This window comes from Eleginops maclovinus, chromosome 5 (genome assembly GCF_036324505.1).
Source record: "Eleginops maclovinus isolate JMC-PN-2008 ecotype Puerto Natales chromosome 5, JC_Emac_rtc_rv5, whole genome shotgun sequence".
Taxonomy (NCBI): domain Eukaryota; kingdom Metazoa; phylum Chordata; class Actinopteri; order Perciformes; family Eleginopidae; genus Eleginops; species Eleginops maclovinus.
This window is the reverse complement of record NC_086353.1, coordinates 955,503-981,328: the sequence shown is the minus strand read 5'-3', so window position 1 is coordinate 981,328 and position 25,826 is coordinate 955,503. Positions and strand designations below refer to the sequence as shown.

Sequence of the window (25,826 nt, the reverse complement as noted above, 5' to 3'; positions counted from 1 at the left end):
TGTTTAAATCTTGCCTTATCCTATCTACCAGGTTGGCTACCTTAGTTGGATAAAAAACCAGATGTTTAAATCCATGATTAAAAGGGTTGTTGATTAAGACGGTCTCAGATGGTTCAAGGTGAGGAGTATCCCATGATCTACATCAGCTGGAAGCTGAACAAAAGGGAACAACAATGCTACTGTGGAGAAAGAATACCTGTAATAAAATAAAATGGGCGCCAGAGCGCTTTCATTTGAACCTCTTTGGACGCCACTTCAATCTGGCAATCGGTCCAGCTCCACTGATCTGGATTTTATTTTATTCTGCTTTCCCAGGCTGAGACCGTGCAGGCTGGACTGAGACCAGAGCAGCAGGCCAAACAACAGATCACTGTCCAACCGTTCATTGCCTTTAGAAGAAGTAAACAGAACTACCTGTACATCTCCACGGGGACCTACACAGTGTCTGTGGGAGACCGACTGTCCATGAAGCTGAGCATCACTGTTGCAGACCCGACCCACAGACAACACATCACACACATCACCTACATGGTGAGACAAGAACATCAGATTCCATTACAGTAGATTTCCAACGTTGGAAATCAGGAGGTCAAATAGAACAATCAGCAGCAAAATCAAATTGAGCTTAGTCAAAAACAGTTATTGATTTCTGTTCAAACACACTAGGTGCTGAATAAAGGAAAAATCATTGTTGCTGAACGCGTGGATGTGGCAGGTCAGCTGATCACCAGCATCGGACTTCACATCACCCCGGAGATGATGCCCTCTTTCCGTTTCGTGGCGTTCTACAGTATCCCCTGGGAGGGTGGGGAGGAGGTGGTGCCGGACTCCATCTGGGTGGATGTGGAAGTTTCCTGCATTGGAGGGGTGAGTCAACTCTGAGTTAACTACAGTAATGTACAGTTAAGTGGCCCTATTATGCTCATTTTCAGGTTCATATTTGTATTTTGTGCCTCCATTGAGACATGTTTCCATGCTTATTCCAAAATCTTGATTTAGTAGTGGTTTCTGGTTTTACACACATCATCTAGTTAATTCAAATCTAATCTCTTCTTCACTCTTTTTGGATTATTTCACAGCTGAATGTCGGGTCGGTGGATGGCGTACGACGGGATTACAGGCCAGGAAAGAACTTTAGTTTCCAGATCAGAGGTGACCCGGGGGCAAAGGTCAACCTGGTGGCTGTGGACAACGCTGTGTTCCTGCTCAACAGGGACAGACTTACACAGGGGAAGGTATGTGTGTGAATCAATAATAAAACACAGAATTTGTGTGACCTGCACATTTAATACATTCTGCATATGTTATGGTGTCACAATAAAATAATGCTTCAGCAACGGACTTCTTGTGACCACTTTTTGAAGGTCTTGTCTAGGAATCAAATGCATTCGTACCCGGGCTTGACTTGGTCTCATCCTCTTGAAGTCTTGGCCTTGATTCGGTCTCGCCTTGCCTTGGTCTTGACTTGGTCTCGGCCTCTTAAAGTCTTGGTCTTCATTCGGTCTCGCCCGGCCTTGGTCTTGGTCTAGAATCTGTCTCGCCCTGCCTTGGTCTTGACTTGGTCTCGGCCTCTTAAAGTCTTGGTCTTCATTCGGTCTCGCCCTGCCTTGGTCTTGGTCTAGAATCTGTCTCGCCCTGCCTTGGTCTTGACTTGGTCTCGGCCTCTTAAAGTCTTGGTCTTCATTAGGTCTCGCCCGGCCTTGGTCTTGGTCTAGAATCTGTCTCGCCCTGCCTTGGTCTTGACTTGGTCTCGGCCTCTTAAAGTCTTGGTCTTCATTCGGTCTCGCCCTGCCTTGGTCTTGGTCTAGAATCTGTCTCGCCCTGCCTTGGTCTTGACTTGGTCTCGGCCTCTTAAAGTCTTGGTCTTCATTCGGTCTCGCCCGGCCTTGGTCTTGGTCTAGAATCTGTCTCGCCCTGCCTTGGTCTTGACTTGGTCTCGGCCTCTTAAAGTCTTGGTCTTCATTCGGTCTCGCCCTGCCTTGGTCTTGGTCTAGAATCTGTCTCGCCCTGCCTTGGTCTTGACTTGGTCTCGGCCTCTTAAAGTCTTGGTCTTCACTAGGTCTCGCCCGGCCTTGGTCTTGGTCTAGAATCTGTCTCGCCCTGCCTTGGTCTTGACTTGGTCTCGGCCTCTTAAAGTCTTGGTCTTCATTTGGTCTCGCCCTGCCTTGGTCTTGGTCTAGAATCTGTCTCGCCCTGCCTTGGTCTTGACTTGGTCTCGGCCTCTTGAAGTCTTGGTCTTGATTCGGTCTCGCCCTGCCTTGGTCTTGGTCTAGAATCTGTCTTGCCCTGCCTTGGTCTTGACTTGGTCTCGGCCTCTTAAAGTCTTGGTCTTCATTCGGTCTCGCCCTGCCTTGGTCTTGGTCTAGAATCTGTCTCGCCCTGCCTTGGTCTTGACTTGGTCTCGGCCTCTTAAAATCTTGGTCTTCATTCGGTCTCGCCCTGCCTTGGTCTTGGTCTAGAATCTGTCTCGCCCTGCCTTGGTCTTGTCTTGGTCTCGGCCTCTTAAGTCTTGATCTGGATCCGGTCTCACCCTAGCTTAGTATTGCTACACTCTGGTCTTGTTCATGACTTGGTCTAGGTTAAGCTGGTCTGGACTACAAGACCAGATGACACTACGTAAATGATCATGTTTTTATTTTGTTTTTTTCCAGAAGTCCTTCATTCTTTGCAAATACTTACAAAAGTAAAGGTTGTAAAAAGTTTTTTTCCGGGACATATTGGTAAATGATATGGAGTGAACAAGTTATTTTTTGTTCTGTACTGACAAGCATTATTAGTGTCCTGTTTTGTCCCTAAGATTTGGGCAGCGGTGGAGGACAGAGATTTTGGCTGCATCCGAGGGGGAGGCCAAAACGCCATGGCGGTGTTCTCAGGTGCAGGACTGCTTTTTTCCTCCAGCAGCGGGATCCAAACTGAAACCAGACAGGGTACGTACAAGCATGAAGCTAATACAGGTTCGGTCCGTGTGTTTGGTTTACTTGAGTCTAGTAGATATTGTAAAATAACAAAGATTTTTGTTCATATTCAAGTAATTTATCGACAAAAACAAGTGTTGCAAAGGTTTTCCGTCCCTTGGGTGATTTCAAATTTTTCGTCCAATTTTTGGAGGACTGTTGCGCTTTATGCATACTTGCAAAATTCCTTGAAGAAATTTAATTTGATTGACTTCAGATTTGGTTCTTTCTCAAGTTCTGCTTGATAAAAAGTGATCAAAATGTTGAGTTTATTCATGACATGTTTGCCGTGCAGTGGCGGCCATTTTTGCCATTTCACAACGACTGGCCTGAAAAAAAACAAGTTTGCTTAATCTCCTGTGGTTGTTGTGAAATTTGTCAAACCTTACATGTTTCTTAATGGACCAGACCTGAAGACATATATATGACAAGGTCATACCTGTGTCAGGATTGGGGGTAAAGGACCCAGGCGCAGAAGCAATAGAGAAGGCAGGGGTACAAATATATAACAAAGGGTCAGCTTTTATTGATAAAAAAGCTGATAATAAAAAGGCAGAAAAAGGTACAAGCAAGGAAAAGTATCAAATGGAAACACAGACAAACCGGTGGAAAAGGGAGGGCTTACAATTTGGATCCAAATCATCACGGGGCAAACGGGCAAACAATGACGACGACGCGACAAAGAACACAAAGGAAAGACCAGACTAAATACACCAGGGTAATCACAAGACAAGACACAGCTGGGAAGGGGGAGGTGAAACACAGGGGCAACAGGTAAGCACGACCAGACAATCAGACAAGAGGGAAATTAAAGACAGGAAATAAATTAGAAAAGCCAGCAAGTGACAAAACAAGATAGATTTCAAAATAAAACAGTAAACTATAAATACAGAAGCTGAGACCAACAGCCTGAGGTCATTGACATATCAACAGCCCCGCCCAACGTGGTGGTAGCGCCTAGAGCCAGTTCATGGCTGCTTGCAGCTTTAATTGGGTTTATTGCTGATCAGAAACACAGAGGAGCTCGGCTGATTGCTTTTATTAAAACCCTCTATGCTTGTCCTCATTATCTGATAAAGGTCATCGTTGTATTTTTTATTGATTATTGCTGTATGAGCTACGAACACCATTTTTTTTACTGAATGGGGAGACGGGTTCAAAGTCTTTGAAAATATTGTGATGTAATGACCTGTTTAAAAAACTGACACTCCCATCACAAGCGTATGTTCATTAAATGGTCCAGCAGTGGCTCAGTCAGTAGGGGCTTGGACTGGGAATCGTAGGGTCGCCGGTTCAAGTCCCCGAACAGACTTGAAATATGGAAAGTGGACTGCTACTTGGAGAGGTCTCAGTTCACCTCCTAGGCCCTGCTGTGGTGCCCTTGAGCAAGGCACTAGACACCTCCAATCCCCCCTCCCCATTGCTCCCCGGGCGCTGCACGGTAGCTGCCCACTGCTAGGATGGGTTAAATGCAGAGGACCAATTTCACTGTGTGTGCTGTGTGTGCTCTGCTGTGTGCATGTATGTGACAATAAAGAGGGTTTCTAGGGTTTCTGGTTTCTGGCTATTGAAAGAATAGGACATATAGGGAGGGTGTTTATTGTAAGACACTATCAACACACTAAACAAAAGACACTATCATGTATTGTACAATGCACAGTAGCTCCTGTTGGCTGTCAGAGTCACACTTCTGTTTTGTAGCAGCTGAAGGCCATGTTCGCATTGTGTGTTTGCTGAAAGTGAAAAAGTGCTGTAGCTAATATGTACTGTACTCTGACAAACAGTAACTTATAGTGACGGCTCACATAATGCTAACATATTTGAATTGATAGCTTGCTTGGGATAGCAGTTATATTTGTTAAGTCAGTGCAGTAAACGCGCTCCTAGACAGACAGACACAGATAAACAAAATGATCATTGATTGTACATTACAGATATTTAGGGTGTGTTTTCTCCTTCTCTCGTCAGCCCTAAAGTGTCCAGGCCATGCCAGAAAGAGGCGCTCTGCTGAAAAGCTGCAGCTGGGTGAGTGAAATGATTGAAATAACGTCATTGGGGCTGGGTCAGGCTAAGTGTAGCGTCAATTCTCCATATCAGTAATAATAAACCCCACTCAAGTGAAAATTGCTGGAGTGATTACCAATCACAATTAAACTGGAACTTCATCTTCACTACTTGTAGACTGGTCTAGCAACATAACCTGCACTATTTTATTCTAGTTTATCCTACTCTGTTTCATTTTTTCTTTTGTCTGTATTATGTTGCATTGCTGGAGGAGCTCGGGACCTAAGATTTTCATTGCCATAACGACACTGTGTGTGCATATGATAATAAAAACACTTGAACCTTGAACTTTGAAACAGATAACGATAATAATATAAATAATAAGCAAAGGCAAAATAAGCATTTTGGCTCCAACAATACCGGACCCTAATTTATATTTAGTAAATTATAATAATTTTACCCCAAAAAATAACAATACATTACATTTTCAAATCCAGTATTTGTACATCAGTGGAGTTTGTCGCTGCCAAAGTGAGGGATAGCGTCCCGTACTAACGAATGAATGAGTATTTCTTGCACTGATGACTGTGTTCTGTCCCCCCCCCCCGCCTGCAGAGAGTCATTACAAAGAGAAGCTGCTGCGCCGCTGCTGTAAGGACGGCCTCAGGGAGATCCCCATGCCGTACTCCTGTACGCGGCGATCCCTCTACATCACCGAGGGCTGGGAGTGCATGCGGGCTTTCCGCTACTGCTGCGCCACCTACAGGAAAGAGGAGTTTAACACAGAGATTCCCACCACGCCACCACCCTTTACAACACCTCCGCCCACTACCCCACCTCCACCCACTCCATCATGCCTTTTTTCGGGTAAGTCACATTCCCGACTTATGATTGACATGTCACTCTGGTCATTGTCCGCTTTGGGTTCTGTCAACAACTGTTTCTACCTATCTCTTTTACTGCCAGACTTTTTGATGACTAATTATGATATAGAGCTGTTGCTTTAAAAAGTGATTTGTGTGGAAGGACATATATGAGGGTGTCGGATCCGCCGTTCTACCAAAAGTTTCACACTTTTCCACTGAATTACAGGTGGCAGTCACACCCAAAAAACAAAGCTATGCACCAACAATGGAAATTCACTGCATGCTTAGAAAACATGGATGTGAAATGAGTTTAGCTTGAATGGTGTGTACTGACAAAGGTAAAGCATTCTCAATCAGGAGAGACTTGTTTTGATGTAACCATATAAATGTATTGCCATGCCAAGAATACACACATGTCATGGTGTTTGGCGATTAGACCTCGTTGTGCTCGAGTATCATTCGGGAGGGGGGAAACCGAGCTAACAAACCCTCTTAACCATATTAAAATGTGTTCACACAGATGTTGGAGAAATAACGTTTTGTTATATGGAACCTCAGTTAAGAGCTGCAGGGAATGCTATTATAGCGTTACCAGGAAGACTAGGACTGGAAGAGGAGGAGGAGGAGGAGGAGGAGGAGGAGGAGGAGTATCAGGATGAGACTGAAGTTAATCTACGATCCAACTTCTACGAGTCTTGGCTGTGGATGGATGTAAACCTGCCGACCCAGGCAGACGGAGACGGGTGAGTGAGATATTAAAGGTTACATCAGAGGCAGAATATTATCTGTGGTTTACCTAAACGTCGTCTGCTAGAACAGCATCACTCTTTCGACTTGTTTAATTTTGATTTACAAAAGTAGTGAACATGTGATAAAAAATCATAAAGATGACCACCATTGCAGATGATATGGAAGCCATTAATTCATTCATTGCATTTTAATGTTGATTAATTTTCAATGGTTTGACTATTTTTCAGCCCATGATAATAATGAGCATGCCGTACATTCACAAAAAACAGCTGATTTCTCACAAGTTAACCCACTAGAGCGCCTATTGTACTTACAGTATTTTAAAACATGAGTTCCATTGAAAGGGATTCTTAGTTCAATCAGGAGAGTCTAGTTTTGATGTAACCCACCCGGGGTCTAAACACTGGTGGTGGTGGAAGCATGAAGGTATTGATGGAGGTCAGTCTGAAGAGGAGGGGTTTAAGCTTGACATGGACCCTGGTTTCGGAGGAACGGGAGGTGGAAGGGGTGGAGGACGAGTCACCTGAAATGACAGCTGAAGGGACCGGGGGAGAGAGAGAGCAGATTTAAAGGTTTGACGATGCGCTGTGATTGGCTTGTGGGAATAGAGGCGGAGTGATCCGTTTAGCTGGGGAGTGACACCCCTGATCGCTGATTGAGAGTGTGAGCGTAGTGAGATGGAAATATGTGAATGACAGGATATAAAGACGGTCTTTGTCTGGTTGAACTTGCGCTGAGCTTCATATGTATCACTCCCACCCAGTCCAGTATCTGTCCTGGATATCTAATCCTTGTCCACACAGTAGCATGTGTATATTATGGTTAAATATTTGAGAATACTGGAATGGACTGGGTGTTTGAAAGTCTTTACAAAAATCCAGCCATTGATTTTGACGTGCCTCCACTGTCTGATTAGATCAGGTCCAATGTAAAGCTTCTGTTTCATCGTGAGAGAAACACATAGCACTATGAACCCCCTGCATTGCATCATGTTTTGTTTGCTCAGTGATAACAGCGGGATAAACAGCTCAGAGTAAACAACACGGACTCTCTCCTGTGTTAAACAGACCTTCAGATTCCTGTATGTACGCAATGTCCTTGCTTTTTCAGTTAACCCAGATGAATCTGTTTGGATGATTTGGAAGACTTTGTTTAAAAGTCTTACATCAGTGGTTTTGACCTTTTATAGTTGGTAAACACATGCATCTGATCAACAGGTTGGCATCTAAAAATGTCGAGCACCCTTTACCTGACAGCATCACAGAGTGGGGGGTTCTGGCTGTCAGTGCCTCACGTCAAACAGGTACAAGAGTGAGAGTGTCTGTCTGTCTGTCTGTCTGTCTGTCTGTCTGTCTGTCTGTCTGTCTGTCTGTCTGTCTGTCTGTCTGTCTGTCTGTCTGTCTGTCTGTCTGTCTGTCTGTCTGTCTGTCCAGAACAAAATTGTGCACACTGGCATGTTCAGACCTCTAAACCCAAAGGATGAAAGGAAATTCTACAAATATATTCAGACTGATGTTTTTCTGAATGTCCGCAGGATTCTGTGTAGCAAAGCCTTTCAACGTCAAAGCATGGAAACCTCTCTTCGTGGATCTGAAGCTGCCGTATTCAGTGGCGAGGAACGAACAGATCGAGATCAAGGCTGTGGTCCATAACTACGCCTACGATGAGCTGCATGTAAGAAACTACACGGAACAGTAATTTCACATTATAGCAATGTAGAATGCCTTTTGTCCAAGAGGACTAGTCTGATCAGTAATTCAAACGTCTTATGTCCTAAGAGTTATAACCTCTGTGAGGCTTTAGTAAGGCACACTGTTGCTCTAAGCTAAAGGCTACCATCAGCATCTTTAACATGTTAGAGGATAACAATTGCTACCTGGCTGGGCCGGATCTACCATATGGGCAACCTTGACAAGTGCCCAGGGGCCCTTTAGCAAAAGGGGGCCCTCAGTGACAGGAGGTTTTTCTTTGTCTGCACAACCTCACTCATCATAAAACCTTTAAAATAAATCTCACACTTCACCGCCGTAAATGTCTCTGATAGGGGTCTCACTACACTATCAACTTTATTTATTTTTTACTTTAGCTACGCCCCTGCTTCAGTGGGAGGGAATTAATGAAGTGATCAGTGAAGGAGCTTTTGAGCAACTGTGTGCAGCATTTACTGTAAGAATCACACACACACATATTCAATAGTGCGGACTTATTACGTGGTGATGCCTGTGCATGCATTTCCATCTTGTGGTGGGATTGGGGGGCCCATGAGCTCTCTGCCTTGCTACCTTGCACTAAGCACAAAGCTAAGTGTGTGATGTATTGTGTGCTCATGCATTTTAGTTTGGAATCTTGCGATATAGACAAAATGCATATGTTTTATCTTCTTACTTTCATTATGGTGTTTGTACGGAACCCGTAAAGGGACATGGGGAAATACGTAAACGTTTCTCGTGCTCATGCGAAAGTTTCAAACCAAAGGTCAGGTTCGGTCATAGGCAGTGTTCCTGGTTTAATTATTATTTAATTTAATGCATTTAGCATCAAAACACGCTCTCCTTCAGAGTGAATTAAAGTGTGGTTGAAGTTTTTTCATGGATTTCAATAACATTCACAATGCTGGGGTTTCCATCGGTCAACAGCTTTCGGCCATATGCTGACACTGTCTGACGAAACGAGACCTTGAATAAGATCTGACAGGGAGCTTGTGTACTGCTGAGTGTGTACTGCTGTGTGTGTACTGCTGAGTGTGTACTGCTGAGTGTGTACTGCTGAGTGTGTACTGCTGTGTGTGTACTGCTGAGTGTGTACTGCTGTGTGTGTACTGCTGAGTGTGTACTGCTGTGTGTGTACTGCTGAGTGTGTACTGCTGAGTGTACTGTGTACTGCTGAGTGTGTACTGCTGTATGTGTACTGCTGAGTGTGTACTGCTGAGTGTGTACTGCTGTGTGTGTACTGCTGAGTGTGTACTACTGTGTGTGTACTGCTGAGTGTGTACTGCTGTGTGTGTACTGCTGAGTGTGTACTGCTGTGTGTGTACTGCTGAGTGTGTACTGCTGTGTGTGTACTGCTGAGTGTGTACTGCTGAGTGTGTACTGCTGTGTGTGTACTGCTGTATGTCTACTGCTGTATGTGTACTACTGTGTGTGTACTGCTGTGTGTGTACTGCTGAGTGTCTACTGCTGTATGTGTACTACTGTGTGTGTACTGCTGTGTGTGTACTGCTGAGTGTGTACTGCTGAGTGTGTACTGCTGAGTGTGTACTGCTGAGTGTGTACTGCTGAGTGTGTACTGCTGAGTGTGTACTGCTGAGTGTGTACTGCTGAGTGTGTACTGCTGTGTGTGTACTGCTGACTGTGTACTGCTGAGTGTGCTTATAAACTGCTGCGATACTTTTTCGTGAGCGCCGGAAACTGTTGCCTTTTTTCCCCATGTCCCTTTACGGGTTCAGTATGTTTGAATCAAAAGGAAACTGTAATAAATAGTTTTTGTAAAAAAGGGAATATAGTAAGTTAAGGTTTCAGCTTACAACCTTTTGGAAAGGATTACTTACTTTGGTTTGTCACTGCGTGAAAGATGGTCTTATTGTTGGTTATTTAAAGGTACATTTGATTTGTTGTTCACTCCAGAAAGTTTACGTATTGTAGAACATCAAAGGTAAGTCTTATTGTGGCGATAGAAGAAAATCCTCGGAATCTCTAATTGCATTTAAGGCTTGAACAATATGTTTGCTGTGAACCTGAAATGTATTCAACAAAAACATCTTGTGACTGGTTTCCGTTCAGGTGAGGGTGGTGCTGATGAAGACAGAAGGCATGTGCAGCATAGCCTTTAAAAGGAGACACACACAGGAAGTGACTCTGGCGGCCGGAGCTTCTGTTGCGCTCCCTTACACCATCGTACCGCTGGTGGTGGGGAAACTCCCTCTGGAGGTCTTGGTGCTAGCCAGAGACGCGATGGGAGGAGACCGCATCCGGAAACTTCTAAATGTGGTGGTGAGGAGATCTTGATGATGGGATGGCAGTTTAATCAGGGTAGGATGTGAAGGGGTGCCAGAAAGTCTTTCTCCTCAATCAGCCTTTTGGGGAGGTTTTGTAGTTCTATAGTGAACATCCTCAGCTGCAAAAACAGCACGTTTGATATTCTTGGTTTACATTATTTTGACTTTTAGCTCCTTGCATATCAGTGTAGAATAAATACACTGTAAGATTTGATGATGTTTGAAATTACATATAAATCATAAAACGTTTTCCTTAACCCACACAGGTGGATGGAGTGCAGAAGACTGAAGTGTGGAGTGTGGTGTTGAACCCGTCAGGGGGTAGGAGATTGCAGCAATGCATAATTTCCTTTCAACTGCATGTTAATACATCACATTTATAGGATTTCATTTTAACATATTGGTTACTCCACTCATCTTTATGATCTACAAAGAGGTATCAACCAGTTCAGGAAGACATATTCTGAAATTAAAGAATTGGATTCTCTTCAGATTTGGGTTTTAAGTCATGACGTTTATGTGCATATCTCTGTTTCCATCAACAGGAAATCAGACAGTTAATGTGCCTATGGCCAACCTCAAATCTGTTGTGCCAAACTCTGTACCAGAGACGTTCATCAATGTCAGAGGTAAGTCCATGTCGGAGCAGGGGGTAAGGACAACAAATGAACCTAGAATTCCCCCTTTCCTGTCTCCTCCTCTCCCCTCCAGGCAATGTGTTGGCAGACAGCATTGATAACTCCATCAGCGAGGACTCTCTGGCCTCCCTGATCCGGATGCCCGGCGGCTGTGTGGAGCAGAACTTGGCCAGCATCACTCTGCCGCTCATCGCCACCCTCTACCTGGAGACCACCAACAACTGGGAGAGTGTTGGGGTGCAGCGCAAGGCCGAGGCTCTCCGCTACATCAGGAGAGGTGAGAGAAAAGGAGGGAAACACTCAAGGTAATTTAAATACATTAAAAAAAAGATCCTTTGGATGGACGGATGGGAGAGGGTGTTCTATTAAGTGGGTGGACTGATCTCATGGTATAGGCATAGATGGGTAAATCTTGGGATGGATGGATGAACGCTTGGGTTTATAGTAAACATTACAGTATACATGGGAGGGTTGTTTGGAATAATGCTCAATAGAGAGATGGAAACATGCGTGGAAGGAAGGACATTGGAATACACAATTGAATGGAGCATTTGCTATATGGGCGGATAGGTGGTAGATGGAGAGAGGAAACAAGGATGGGTGGATGGACAGCTGGTGGGGCATCTGTGCTGTGAGGTTGTTTGCTCTTCTTCTAATAGTAAGGTTAGATCCCAGCCTCTTGTTATCAATCGATCAATTCTTGAACCTAAACCCAAATTGGCCGTCCCAAGGTAAGGTAATGGTTTGTGACTGTGTTAACGTTAGCGTCCTCGAGCACCTTTTAAAAGCGCTTTGACAAGTAATACAGGAAAAGTGCTATTTGACCATAGAGGATGGATGAGTGGTTTGTTACATAGAGGATGGATGAGTGGTTTGTTACATAGAGGATGGATGGATAGCTTGTTACATAGAGGATGGATGAGTGGTTTGTTACATAGAGGATGGATGAGTGGTTTGTTACATAGAGGATGGATGAGTGGTTTGTTACATAGAGGATGGATGAGTGGTTTGTTACATAGAGGATGGATGAGTGGTTTGTTACATAGAGGATGGATGAGTGGTTTGTTACATAGAGGATGGATGAGTGGTTTGTTACATAGAGGATGGATGAGTGGTTTGTTACATAGAGGATGGATGAGTGGTTTGTTACATAGAGGATGGATGAGTAGTTTGTTACATAGAGGATGGATGAGTGGTTTGTTACATAGAGGATGGATGAGTAGTTTGTTACATAGAGGATGGATGAGTGCTTGTTACATAGAGGATGGATGAGTGGTTTGTTACATAGAGGATGGATGAGTAGTTTGTTACATAGAGGATGGATGAGTGGTTTGTTACATAGAGGATGGATGAGTGGTTTGTTACATAGAGGATGGATGAGTGGTTGGTTGGATGAATGGGTTGATTGTTTGGTGGATGAATGGATGGTATTTTAAGTACATGGATGAATGGGTAAACGGATAATGGATGGAAATAATGAAGCATGGACGGATGGATATTTTTCAAGTCATATACAGGGCAGGTTGGATGGATGATTGGAAAAATTGTTGGATAAATGGATGGTTTGTTGATGGATGAACTGCAGCCTTGGTGGACAGATGGATAGCTAGTTAGCTAGATGCATGATTGGTCATTTTGGAACAACAAAACGTCTCTCCTTGACATTTCAATTATTTCATGTTTCCAGGCTATGAGAACCAGCTGGCATTCAGAAGGACTGATGGCTCCTACCCCCCTTACAGAAAGATAGGTGCAAGTACATGGTAATATCAAATTGTACTTTAACTTCTGACCACATGCTGATATTAAATGACATTCAAATACTTTCTTCTTTGTAAATATATATCTGATATAGAAGTGAGCAAATGAAATATTTAAAATATTTGAAATGAAGCTTCGATCTGATATGATATACTGTAGAAACCCCCTTGTATGTTTGTCTGTGTCATTCATGGTGGGATATAGTTATTAACAGTCCACCTGACTTCCAGGATCACGGCGTACACTGTGAAGGTTTTCTCCATGGCTTACTCCATCATTGGCATCAAGGAAGAGGATGTGTGCCTCCCCCTGCTCTACCTTAGGAGACACACATTTGTGGATTTCAGAGGGACCTTTGTAGAAAACAATCCGGTTTACACCACCACCATGACTGTGAGACACACACATACAAATACACCATGTTAACCCTCACCCTAAAACAAACTGATGTATCTTCTCCACACATCCTTCTAATTGAATAAGCAACCAAACACCCTCTGCACGCTTAATATTTATCGTGTTCTTGCATTTATTGTAAAATAACTCTTTTCTTTTGGACCTTTTTTGTTGCACAATGGTGTTTCTGTCTCTATTTATTTAGGATAATTCACATCTTGGCCAAAACTTTTCCAGACTTCAATGCAGCCACATTGCTAGTTCAGGGGAAAGAATAGTGGATCTTAATGAACTGATGCTGTGAATCCAAAGTAGATTTTGAACTTACCATTCAAGTTTTCAACATTTTGATAAAAGTGTATTTTCTTGTGTCTCCAGGGCGGCCTCCGTGGAAATGACCCTGAGATAACCTTGACTGCCTTCGTCTTGATAGCACTCGCTGAGGCCAAGCAAGCCGTGATCAGCTGCTTTGGTTTTTTTAACACGGTATTTCCGACAAGCACATTATCTTCAGAGTTAGTTACCTTTAGTCTGGTTCCTCTGGAGCCCTTACAAATATGTACAACCATGTTTTTGTGCTGTAGGAAGTTATCACTAAGACAGCTGAATACCTGAAGAGAGCGCTGCTGACAACGGGGAGGAGGCCATACACTGTGGCCATCGCCTCCTACGCCTTGGCTCTGCTGGGGAAAGATCAAAACTACAACCCGACACAATCTTTACTCAGCGCTGCAGCTCCAGGTAGCTCATACACTCACACATTTGAACCATATCAAGGATCTAACCTTGGGACAGATCACTCTAAGGGCCTAAACCTAAGACTTCAATGCCCATTTGTCACTCAAAGAGACACCTACCAACCAGGAAACCACAAAGAAACACAAGACAATTACAAAAAGACATTAAATGACACATAACAAATACAAAGTGAAACATAACCACAGAAAGATTCCTACATACTGAGCAGAGAAACCAAAACAACAACAAAGGCTAAACAACTGTGCAAGCGTCTCCATCACCTGTAGCGTCAGTGCAAGTCAATGCAAAGACACCGTTAGACGCACATTCGCACTGGGTCGAGTGAATGGCGCGCTGCGAGTTGAACACAGGGGAGAGATTCCCATTAGGCTGTCTCTTGAAAGCCAATCAGTGGTGAGAATCTCTGCCTGCCGTCACTGATGTGGAATCAGAAAATCCAAACAAAGCATCAGCTGTTAGCTCTGGGCAACGGCACACAGAGCCCGACAGTACCTCATAACTGGTCAGAAATTGGAGAACAATATGAATGTGTGTTCTAACTACAGACTGCATATGGTATGATCAATTCATGTGCTGCTTTATTTTTGTCTGTATGACGTTATTTCGAGTGTGGATGGAGCAGCTACAACGGCAGCTTAGCGTAGCCTAATCGATCCAATCTCCCACACACATTTCAAATGTTTTGGCCTGCCGCCTAGGAAACACACACACACTTGCATCATCTTCAAACACCTGTTACAATTATATTACAGCTAAACAAGTTTATTTTGTTGTTGTTGTTTGTATCTACATGGAGATAAGCCCCGCCTTCTGTCAAGTGTGTCTAGTGAGTGGCTTGAGTAAACACAAATGATGCCACAGTCAAACTTATGCAGAGTAGTAGTGTGGTAGTCTGTGCTCAGTGTTCATATTCCACCCATGATGTTATCTGCAATGACATCTAGTTACCTCTTTATTACATTTAATAGCTTTTTCATTGGTTGCTACCTGTTTCGCTGACACGGTGCTTCTGTTTTTGATTCCCCCTCACTGTTTCCTGTCTCCTGCAGATGGCAGCCACTGGCCCGACAGTAAGAACACCTTGTTCACCTTGGAGGGGACCGGCTACGCCCTGTTGGCTCTGGTCAAGTTGGGACGCATGGAGGAAGCTGCAGCGCCGTTTGAATGGCTGAACAGTCAGCGGAGGATGGGAGGGGGGTTCGGCTCCACTCAGGTAACAGCGGGAGAGTCTGCTGGCTGACCTGGGACCAGAATTTTCTTCTTTAGGTTCTCTAAAGACCTGCTCTAGGCTACCGAACACTGATAGGGACTTTATTTTGCCTGGATAATGCAAACTATTACCCAGGCAAAAATCACAAAAAATGTCACAAATCAGAAAATCTGAAGATTATAACCTTAATTATTCTAATTATGGGGGTTATTCCATTTACTGCAGGGTAGGGTTTTTATTTTCAACAAGGGAACAAAAGACTTCTGTCTTAACCCGTTTTTTCTTACTACTGCATCAAAAAAAGGTAAAATGTCTCCTTCTAAGATGCAGTGGAGTACAAGTATGAAGTTGCAGAAATGTGGACTCCTTTGTTTACTTCTGGTCCATAATGACATCGCTATGGAACACTTGCACTTCTATTGGCTAGCACTCCGACACATTGTGCGTGATAGGCTAAGGGGCGGGACATCTCTAAGCGGTTGACCGATCCCAACAGAGCGGGCCAGCTAACCATTCATATACAGTATATATAATTCAATTCTTCAGTCTCTCCTCTCTATCCTCTCCCAGTCCACCATGGTGGTGCTGCAGGCTCTGTCCCAGTACCTGATCCACAAACCTCCTCCTGCTGACCTCAGTCTGGACGTGGACTTGAGGATAAGAGGACGAAAGGAAATCCGTTACCATTTCGACCCCGGGACTGCCTACGCTGCTCGCTCCTCCAGGGTGAGAGAAGTGAAACTGGACTTAAACCAGGAGAGTTCATCAGAAGGAGACAAGGAGTGTTTCTCTGTTGATGTCGGCTCACAGTTCAGTTTAACCACATCAAACTGATCTTCAAGGACTTTGTTTTAGATATAATGACAACATCAGGAGGAGTATTTCCCATTTGTTTTACTTATAATCTCTTCCTCTCTGGTTCTTTTGGTCCGTAGTTGCCTGCTGGTATGGAGATGGAAGTGCAGGCTCGGGGGAATGGACAGGGAATACTGGAGGTATGATCACATTTTATGAGGATATTTTAACGTATATATATATATACTGTATATATATGCCAAGGGCTAAGAGAGGAGCTACTGTAGAGAAGATGTGAGTGCTTTGATATACATAAATAGACTCCATGGTGCGGTGTCATGATGAAAACTGGTACTGTATAACTCAGTCAGTTTCAAATGATTAAAACCCAAACAACACATAATACAGAAATATGGCAGGACTTACAAAGCTTTTATTGACCATATATTTGGTGTTTTTTAATGACATGCTTCTCTTGTGTCTCTCCATCAAACTTGATGTTTGACTCCAGGTAGTGACCTATTACAACCAGCTGCATGAGGTGGATGAGAAAATGCCCTGCAAAGACTTTGAGCTCCAGGTCAACATAGAAGAATCCAGCGGTAAATCAATATCATGTTTAACTTAATCTGTATGAATGTATACATACTACATCATAGTTCACTAACAGGCGGCCCACGGTCCGGGTCCGGACCCTGACGCCGACCTATATGGACCCGGACTTATAATCAATACATTAATAAGGGATTTTCATTTTGACGGGGCAGTTCCATTTTAACTGGCGCCAACGGGGGACGAAAGATACCAGTGAGCGATACAGGGAGACAAACACAAGAAGAAGAGACAACTTAGTGGGAAACAGAGAGAGAAGGGGGAGAGAAGAGTGAGGGGAGAGACAAGTTAGCAGGAGACAGAGAGAGAAGGTGGAGAGTGGAGCACCAATGAACACCTTCACATGAGAATGGTCCTGACACCATTTCAGCCCCGATTTAAAGTCCTGGCCGGACAGGCTAAAGCTCAGTCCTCTGAACTAAAGACAGTCAGTGAGGGAGTGGAATATAAGAGGGACAGGAAGACAAACCTTAAAACTGTTCAATTGTTCTGATGTGTTCGGACTGATCTGTTATATAATTGGCTGAAACTGTTAAGATGTGAAACGGTTAACAAAGAGAAAGGGAAACTCAAGTTGCTGCTGCTCTTTATTTAATCTCTCTAAAATTAAGCTCTTTTAAGATGCACACATTTTCTCTATGTTATTGTAAATGCAGCCCGAGTGCAACATTCAGTAACACTTTACTTGAATGGGTGTTCATAAGACTGACATAACATTGTCAGAACCATGACATGACACCTGTCCTAAACATGAATGAATACTTATGATAGTTGTCGTTAAGTGTCATTCGGTAAGTTATGTCACTTTTGATTCAAAGGTGCCATTGTTTGAGATGTCCTTATGTTATGACAACTTGACATAAACCAAGACAACAACACCTGTCATAAACATGTCATAGCAGACCTAACTGTCAAACTTAAGGAAAACGTTTAGCTTGATCTGTTAGCGCGACATTAAACCGTCATATATGGAGGTCTGCTATGACATGTTTATGACAGGTTTTGGTTTATGTCAAGTTGTCATAACAAGGACATCTCAAACAAAGTCACCTGTGCATCAAAAGTGACATAACTTACCGAATGACACTGAAAGACAACTGTCATAAGTATTCATTCATGTTTACGACAGGTGTCATGTCATGGTTCTGACAATGTTAAGTCAGTCTTATGAACACCCATTCAATTCAAGTAAAGTGTTACCCAACATTCAAAATGTCTACAGTATTATTCTGTATATCTGTAAAGTTCAAGTGACAATAAATATTGTTGTTTTTGAATTGTACTTTGTTTGTTTGATGAGACAGTCAGTTGTTGATTACATGCAGACGTTGACACAGCTACTAGGTCACAACTAATGGAGATCACAATCATTCATAACCAGTTAGACATTTTGATGTTCCGGACCTTTGCCGGAGGAATTTTTCTCTAACTGAACCTCGTTGAACTTTAGTTGAATACCCCTGTACTACATCATACCCAAATGCAATATATAATATGTACACTAAAGTCCACTAATAAGCAACCCAAACTCCCCTACCAGAGAAACCTCCAGTAGATGTACAGAAATCCTACCAGATCACCATCAAAGTGAGGTGAGTTTAACCCTTTTCTTACTTACTGTTCACTAAGAGTAAAGAAGAGAAATACTCAAATGATCCTGATTCTCCCCCCCAGGGCTTTAGGACCAGAGGATGTCCGGATGGTGGTTCTGGATATCAGTCTGCCCACCGGCTTCACTCCACAAAACTCCGACCTGGAGAAGGTAATCTATAAATAGTGTATTTTCAAATCTGTAACATTCATAGAGAAATATTATGGAAATAGTAATGCCAGAAACGAATGAGTTTGAATAATTACTTTCATTTCAATTCCTTTTCTTTTGCACGATATTTGCCATTTGTTTTTACTTGTTTTAAAACTGATTTTAACAGTTTCTTTAACCACTGCATGTTAGCAACTGAAAATAAACTGTAAACACACTAAAGATCAAACCAAATTCCTACAAATATGGATTCTAAGAACACTACACTTTTATTAGTTATATGGTTTGTTTTAGAGTGGTACAAAATCCTTGCAAAAAGCCTCAAGCTGATCACGAGACTCATGTGAGCAAGTGGTGAAAATGCTTTGTGATGCTCTCAGTCACTCTCGGGGTTACTTACTTGTCTTGAGAACAGAATACTGATAAAACATCCCAACAAATCCCTTTAAGAAGAAGATAATACCACGTTTCTGCATCATAATAAATGAGAGCTAAGATGAGACAGGTGTCATGTTGAGTTCCAGGTTTCTAACTCTAACTCTGTGTATGTGTGTCTGTTAATACAGTTGTCAAACGCAGTGGACAGTTTCATCAGTTACTTCAAGATCGTTGATAACCTGAATGACAGGGGCTCTCTGATCATCCACCTGTTCAAGGTAAAATAAATGGCTTACTTGTTTGCAAAGAGAGGGAGTTTGTGCACATTTAAATGTGTCCTCCAATAAAGAAAAATGTCCCTCTTTTAAGTCAGTTTTGCATCTGTTAATGTCAGTTTGTATGTGCCCTTTCTTAGAAGCAGGTTTACTGCATTATCTGGAAAATGTTGCTTAGTAAAACCAAATGCAAGTTTATTTTAGAACTTTAGACAGCACTGTTTTACCAACAAGTGCTTTTTGGGAGTCCCACATTTGGAGCTTAAGCTTGCTTAAGTGTCTGTTTCCCTTCTCTGTTGCATTAATGATCCTCTCTCCTCCTCTGTCCTCGTGTCAGGTGTCTCACAAAGAGCCAGAGATCCTGATCTTCAGGCTGCAGCAGAGGTTCAAAGTGGGCCTCCTGCAGCCGTCCTCAGTCACCGTCTACGAGTATTACAACCCAGGTAACATCCTGACCAGCACACATTACATACCACAGCAGAACTCAGAATGCATCCTCTGTTCTTTCAGACATCCTTTTTATGACATTTCTGAATCTGTAAAGTTATTGCACATTTTGGAATGGAGTAAAAATGCAATATGTGCCTCCGGAACTTGGTGAAGCAGTTAAGTACAACACTTTAATAAACGTACGTAGTTACTTTCATCCACTGATCAAGACTCGATGCATCAAACACAAGTAATATATAATAAATACTTCATTACCTAACATATTAAAGGTCCCCTTTTATGCAAAATGCACCTCTTGATGTCTTGTATACATAAACTTGTGTCCCCGGTGTGTAAGGAGACTCACAAAGTGTCAGAAAATACAACGCTCTCTCTTTTCCTCCTTACCCACATCTCTAAAAACCGGGGGTACAAACGAGCTGATCCAGATTTGCTTCGGTTATGATGTCATATCGGAAATGTGAGCTGGCTTAACATTGTCCCAACCTATCGTCCCCCATATACAGTCGGCAAGCTGAATCCCCTCCGCAGCACCTCTGTGCAGGATGTCTGCAGGAGGGACTTAGAGTCGTGGTATATACTGTATAATATAATGTCTCTGTTCTAGTGTTTCAGGAATAATGCTGGATGTGGTTTCTCCGTTAGTAACTTCTCTCTTCAGAGGAGAGATCATGATGCTCCAAAGGGGCGTGGCCAGCTTCAGCTCAGCTCAAATTTAGAGCGACAGTCACAGAATCAGCACTTTAGAAAACGGGTCTGAAACAGAGGGATAGCGGTCATGCTAAAATCAATGACCTGTTTGGTATTTTGAGCAAAACACGTCAGAGACATGTTTTTTTTTACATATTTGAGACCTATAATATATGCCTCAAAAGAGCAGAATAGCAGACCTTTAAACATCGGTGAAGCGCAACACACTAATTATGTATTCAATGCTCAGTTTATTTGATTCTGAATCTCCTGTTGAAAGTGAATATTGCATCTCTGAGTTTGATGCTGACAGGTGTCCTGTCTCTGCTCTCTGTCAGATCATCGCTGCACTCACACCTACACCCCCAGGGAGGACAGAGAGGAGCTCACTCAGATCTGCCAAGACAACTTCTGCCGCTGCACGCAGGGTAACGTGTGCACGAGTCTGCAGCACGGTGTCACAATCTTTGATTTGATTTGATTTGTTTATCTATTATAACAGGGACAGTACACATTAGTCCCTTGACAGATGTTGTCTCCCAAAAACTAATTTCATGTAAGATCACAATCACGTAAATACCATCAGTAAAAACCTGCAACATAAAGGCTAACTAAATGCTAATAAAACAAAACTGCTTCACTGTATGACCATTAACCTTTGAATGAACATAGCAACAAGACAGCAACAGGTTACTGCACAGTGCAGACGGACAGAGGGTTGTGCAGTGCAAGAGATGGCTTCAGTGTTGACCGAGCTGATTCCTCACTGACCATGTTTTCTGTGTTCATGGTGTACATTTCCAATCTCCAGGTGACTGCTGTGCGCTAAAGAGCGACAGTGAAAGCTTCCTGAACAAAGAAAGAGAGACGTTTGCCTGCACGACTCTACACCACGGTGAGATACACTGTGTCACACATACACACACGCACGCAAGCACACACTGCTGATGTTAACGTTGGTCTGAGCAAGCCTCAAGTCTTCATTGTGTTATAACCGGTCAAAAGCTTTGATAATAATCCAATTGGGGGTCCAAAGTCATCCCAGTTTAGATGTTTTAATGGGATAAATTGGAGCATTAAAGCTACGTATGAAATGATCACTGCAGTGCATTGATGTGCATGTTTTATTATTGATTCACACTAGTTATGTTGTCGATTGATTACAGTATACTACATGAGAGGATAATGAGGTTAAAGAAATACAGAATAAAGGATCGATAGCTATCTTCAATAACTTAAAACAATTATGAATAGCTCTTGAATAAACAATGGCTCAATCTCACACATATAAAAGTTTAACCACTCAAATTGAAAGGTGTTGAACTCTCAAGCTACTAATGTGTGTTCATTTTGTTTTTGGGCTAACATAATGGAGCATTCACTGCAGCCACGAAGCGAAACCTCACCTATTGTCACTCAAACTAGACACACTGGCAAGGAGGCGGGGCTTATCTCTATGTAGATACCAACAATGTTAAATAGCCATGGCCGAAATCCCCCCCCCCCCCCATGTACAGAGTGTGGAAGTCATAATGAAACCGATTTGTAAAAACCTGATATTTTGACATCTTTCCATTGACTTTCACTTTGACTTCCTTTATGAATGCACCATTTGTAAAATAATTTGTTGCAGCATTTGGGTATGGAAACACAGACATGCATGATGTGCAATGCTGTGTGATGCATTATTTCCTGTTTACATGTGTCAACTTCTACCCCACTGTCAGTGGAAGAAACACCAGGAGAAAAACATAAGGAATGGACCACAGTCTGGACCAAGAAATGTATTGGCATCGCTGTGAAAGGCGTAATAATAAAAAGGGAAACACTAACACCTTGTTTTTGTGCTTCAGTTTTCCAGGTGAAGGTGCTGAATGTCACCCAGAGTTACTACGACAAATACGAGGTGGAGATCACAAAGGTTATCAAGCTGGGTGAGTCTGCATCTTTCAACAGCTGTTTGATATTTTAAGGATTGTAAGCAACAAAAGAAAAACAGTAGTAGGACACTTCAAATTAAAACACTTAAAGGGAATATGTCACCTACAATAAGACCATTTCTATATCGGTTACTTCCCCCCTTGATTTCTTGAAGAAAATGTGTCCTTCTAAGATAAGCTTTATTAATCCCTGTGGGTAAGTAACTGTTAAAACCAGAAATGAATCACATAAACATATATACATATTTGAGTCCGGATTGCTAAATATATTTACATGTATGTGTAAAGATACCAGTGGAGGTTAAGTAGGTGTGCAAAAGCAGAAAGGCTTACTGCTGTGCCGAGGAGGGATGAGTCTGTGGCTCATCTTCACCAGCTCCGCATGGGGGGTGGGGTGGGGTGGGAGGGGTTGTTTCCTCCTCATCCTCCCCTCAGCCACCTCCTCCAGATTGTCCGGTGTAACTCCAACTACAGACCTAGCCTTCCTGACGAGCTTGTTCAGCATCCCTTTTTCGTGGTTCTAGCATAGATCCATGGTGAAACAAGATCTAAAAGAAGAGGAAACTCTTTATTGATTGAATTAAATGGCAAAGAAAGTGTTTAACAAAAGTAAAACTGTATCAATACATCCATTTACAGACTCCCTCACTATCCTACTTATCCAATTATTTCTTTACCTTGGAAGCATGTGGCTTTTATTAAGCATTCAAGATAACACGGGATGATTAATTGATATACAAAAGATACATTTGTGGGTTGAATACCCTTTCACTAGCAGGGACCACGCCACAGCGATGTGGTGTTTGTAGGTTTATTGAAAGAAGTGACAATGAATTGATATGGAGGGGGTGATGATTATGACGAATGCCGTCCGTCCGTCTGGTCTGGGGAGATGTGCTGTGTACCGTGCAGAGGGAGACTCAGAGTCGGGGTTTCATCACCGGCATGGTTCCGCTCGGGCTGATTACGGGTCTCAAGACGATTCCTAGAATTCAAAGTTTGAAATATACACACGTTAAATATGGATCAAGAAAGGCAGATGATGGGGGATGTAGGGATGAAGGGATGTCTGGATGATGGCTGGAGGGAGGGGAGGGATGAAGAGATGACGGATGTAAGGATTGAGGGATGAAAGGATAAGGAAGTGGAGGTGTAAGGATGAAGGGAGGGGAGGGATGTTGGGATGAACGGATAATGGAGGGGAGGTGTAAGGAGGAAGGGATGTCTGGATGATGGGTGGAGGGAAGGGAGGGATGTAAGGATGACGGCATGTCTGGACTGGATGAGGGAGGGGAGGAATGAAGAGATGACGGATGTAAGGTTTGAGGGATGAAGGGATGAGGGAGGGGAGGGATGTCTGGATGACGGGATGAGGGATGCATGGATGAAGGAATGAGGGAGGGGAGGGATGAAGGGATAAGGGAGGGGAGGTGTAAGGATGAAGGGAGGAGGGATGTCGGGCTGAACGGATGAGGGAGGGGAGGGATGAAAGGATGTCTGGATGAAGGGATGTCTGGATGAAGAGATGAGGGAGGGGAGGGATGAAGGGATGTCTGATGAAGGGATGTCTGGATGAAGGGATGAGGGAGGAGAGGAATGAAGGGATGTCTGATGAAGGGATGAGGGAGGGGAGGGATGAAGGGATGTCTGATGAAGGGATGAGGGAGGGGAGGGATGAAGGGATGTCTGATGAAGGGATGAAGGAGGGGGAGGGATGAAGGGATGAGGGAGGGGAGGGATGAAGGGATGTCTGATGAAGGGATGAGGGAGGGGGAGGGATGAAGGATGTAAGGATGTAGGAGTGTATCGTTAAATGGGGTCGATGGGTGAAAGGATGAAAGAGTTTGGCCGGATATAAATAGACTTAGCCGTGATTACAGATGGGTTTGAGGCGTGGCCATGCTCTTGAACCTAGGTTAAGAAATGAACTTCATTAAAGGAAACACAGGTTAGAATTTGTTGCTTGTTGTGTTTTATGTAAACTGCAAATAAAAATAACGAAATGAAACACATTTAAACAGATCCAAACTACAGGTGAACTAGAAACATGTTTTATGTTACTATGCCGCTTCATTTAATCTGAACCTCTTCCTCCTTCCCTCCAGGCGTGGAGTCTGGAGTGGAGGTAGGTCAGAAGAGGGTCTTCATGTCTCATGGAGTCTGCAGAGATAATCTGAACCTGCAGCAGGGCTCCCAGTACCTCATCATGGGGCCCAGAGAGGACCAATGGAACGTTGACACTGACACCAACAAGTGAGAAGAGCATTAAATACACCTGTTGCATAAAATATTTACGGCGACTAGACTTCTAATAAAGGAAGTCATTGTGAGTTGGTCTTATCACTTTGACATGACAAGTCCATCCTGAAATAGAGGATCTGTGATAAATCATTATGAAAAGCAATGTATACTTTATGAAAGTGGTGTAAACCTCAAAATCAATTGTGATGCAAAGAAATCCAAGAGAGTTTTTAATTCAAATGTATTGTGGTAAGACCTGTGAAGGGATGAGGGAGGGGAGGGATGAATGATGTAGGGATGTAAGGTTTGAGGGATGAAGGGATGAGGGAGGGGAGGGATGTCTGGATGACGGCATGTCTGGACTGGATGAGGGAGGGGAGGGATGAAGAGATGACGGATGTAAGGTTTGAGGGATGAAGGGATGAGGGAGGGGAGGGATGAATGATGTAGGGATGTAAGGTTTGAGGGATGAAGGGATGAGGGAGGGGAGGGATGTCTGGATGACGGGATGAGGGATGCATGGATGAAGGAATGAGGGAGGGGAGGGATGAAGGGATAAGGGAGGGGAGGTGTAAGGATGAAGGGAGGAGGGATGTCGGGCTGAAGGGATGAGGGAGGGAGAAGAATGCAAGATATGCTGAATGAAAATCTGCCTTTCATTCAGCATATTCAGGCAGTAGCCTAACACTGAAGCACGTACTACTGTTTAAGAAAGCAGAAAGAATTTTCTTTGAAAAGTCCGATTTTTTATACATTTTACACACTTTTTGATACAAAAACTGAAGATCACATGAAGCAGATTCAGGCAGTAGGCATATAGATTCACACTTAAAGTATTAGCTTTCAGAACAGAACAGCAAACACTAATGCTCTTTTTTTCCTCCCCCCCCTTCTGTCAGGTTCATCTACATGTTGGCGAAGGACACGTGGGTGGAGCGCTGGCCGACGCCTGCAGAGTGCTCCAGCAGCCTGCAAGCTAAATGCAAGACCCTCGAAGATACTGCTTCTGAACTGTCTGTCAACGGCTGCAGGCTGTAGAGCTGTGTGAGAGGCCACTGCACACCTTCACCTGTGCCGCTGTGATGCAACGACCGAACATAACTGTACACACCAAGATGCATGGATTATTTTAGGGGTAATCATATGCAATGAAGGACAAAACTGTCTTTTTCCCTACTGTAATGTTATCAAAGGAACTAGCACAAGCAAACTGTCTCCTCAAGGGTGTTATAGCTTTTTACAAATGGATACCAAATAGAGAAACTGCCATAATGATTTCTGTAACATGAGTTGAAACATGTTGTTGATAAAGCAGTCCCAGTCCTAGCAGTCCACTTGGTTGTGTGTGTGA

The 25,826-nt window shown here is 43.3% G+C and overlaps 1 protein-coding gene across 1 annotated transcript in view; it reads left to right on the top strand.

The window, feature by feature from the left end:
• The window catches only part of LOC134864555 (complement C3-like), a 32,252-nt gene extending 6,448 nt beyond the window's left edge, over positions 1-25,804 (top strand). The window contains exons 12-41 of the mRNA XM_063883623.1: positions 316-531; positions 667-867; positions 1,080-1,235; positions 2,798-2,927; positions 4,923-4,979; positions 5,574-5,825; positions 6,345-6,567; positions 7,792-7,877; positions 8,109-8,248; positions 10,354-10,563; positions 10,835-10,889; positions 11,114-11,197; positions 11,280-11,483; positions 12,894-12,969; positions 13,198-13,360; positions 13,742-13,849; positions 13,948-14,104; positions 15,172-15,335; positions 15,903-16,058; positions 16,268-16,327; positions 16,639-16,729; positions 18,280-18,331; positions 18,414-18,501; positions 19,068-19,157; positions 19,492-19,597; positions 20,633-20,722; positions 21,106-21,189; positions 22,148-22,228; positions 24,340-24,487; positions 25,375-25,804. Coding sequence (XP_063739693.1) covers positions 316-531; positions 667-867; positions 1,080-1,235; positions 2,798-2,927; positions 4,923-4,979; positions 5,574-5,825; positions 6,345-6,567; positions 7,792-7,877; positions 8,109-8,248; positions 10,354-10,563; positions 10,835-10,889; positions 11,114-11,197; positions 11,280-11,483; positions 12,894-12,969; positions 13,198-13,360; positions 13,742-13,849; positions 13,948-14,104; positions 15,172-15,335; positions 15,903-16,058; positions 16,268-16,327; positions 16,639-16,729; positions 18,280-18,331; positions 18,414-18,501; positions 19,068-19,157; positions 19,492-19,597; positions 20,633-20,722; positions 21,106-21,189; positions 22,148-22,228; positions 24,340-24,487; positions 25,375-25,513 — 3,867 coding nt within the window. The 3' untranslated portion in view covers positions 25,514-25,804. The remainder of the gene's footprint in view (positions 1-315; positions 532-666; positions 868-1,079; positions 1,236-2,797; positions 2,928-4,922; positions 4,980-5,573; positions 5,826-6,344; positions 6,568-7,791; positions 7,878-8,108; positions 8,249-10,353; positions 10,564-10,834; positions 10,890-11,113; positions 11,198-11,279; positions 11,484-12,893; positions 12,970-13,197; positions 13,361-13,741; positions 13,850-13,947; positions 14,105-15,171; positions 15,336-15,902; positions 16,059-16,267; positions 16,328-16,638; positions 16,730-18,279; positions 18,332-18,413; positions 18,502-19,067; positions 19,158-19,491; positions 19,598-20,632; positions 20,723-21,105; positions 21,190-22,147; positions 22,229-24,339; positions 24,488-25,374) is intronic.
• The last annotated feature ends 22 nt before the right edge of the window (positions 25,805-25,826 follow it).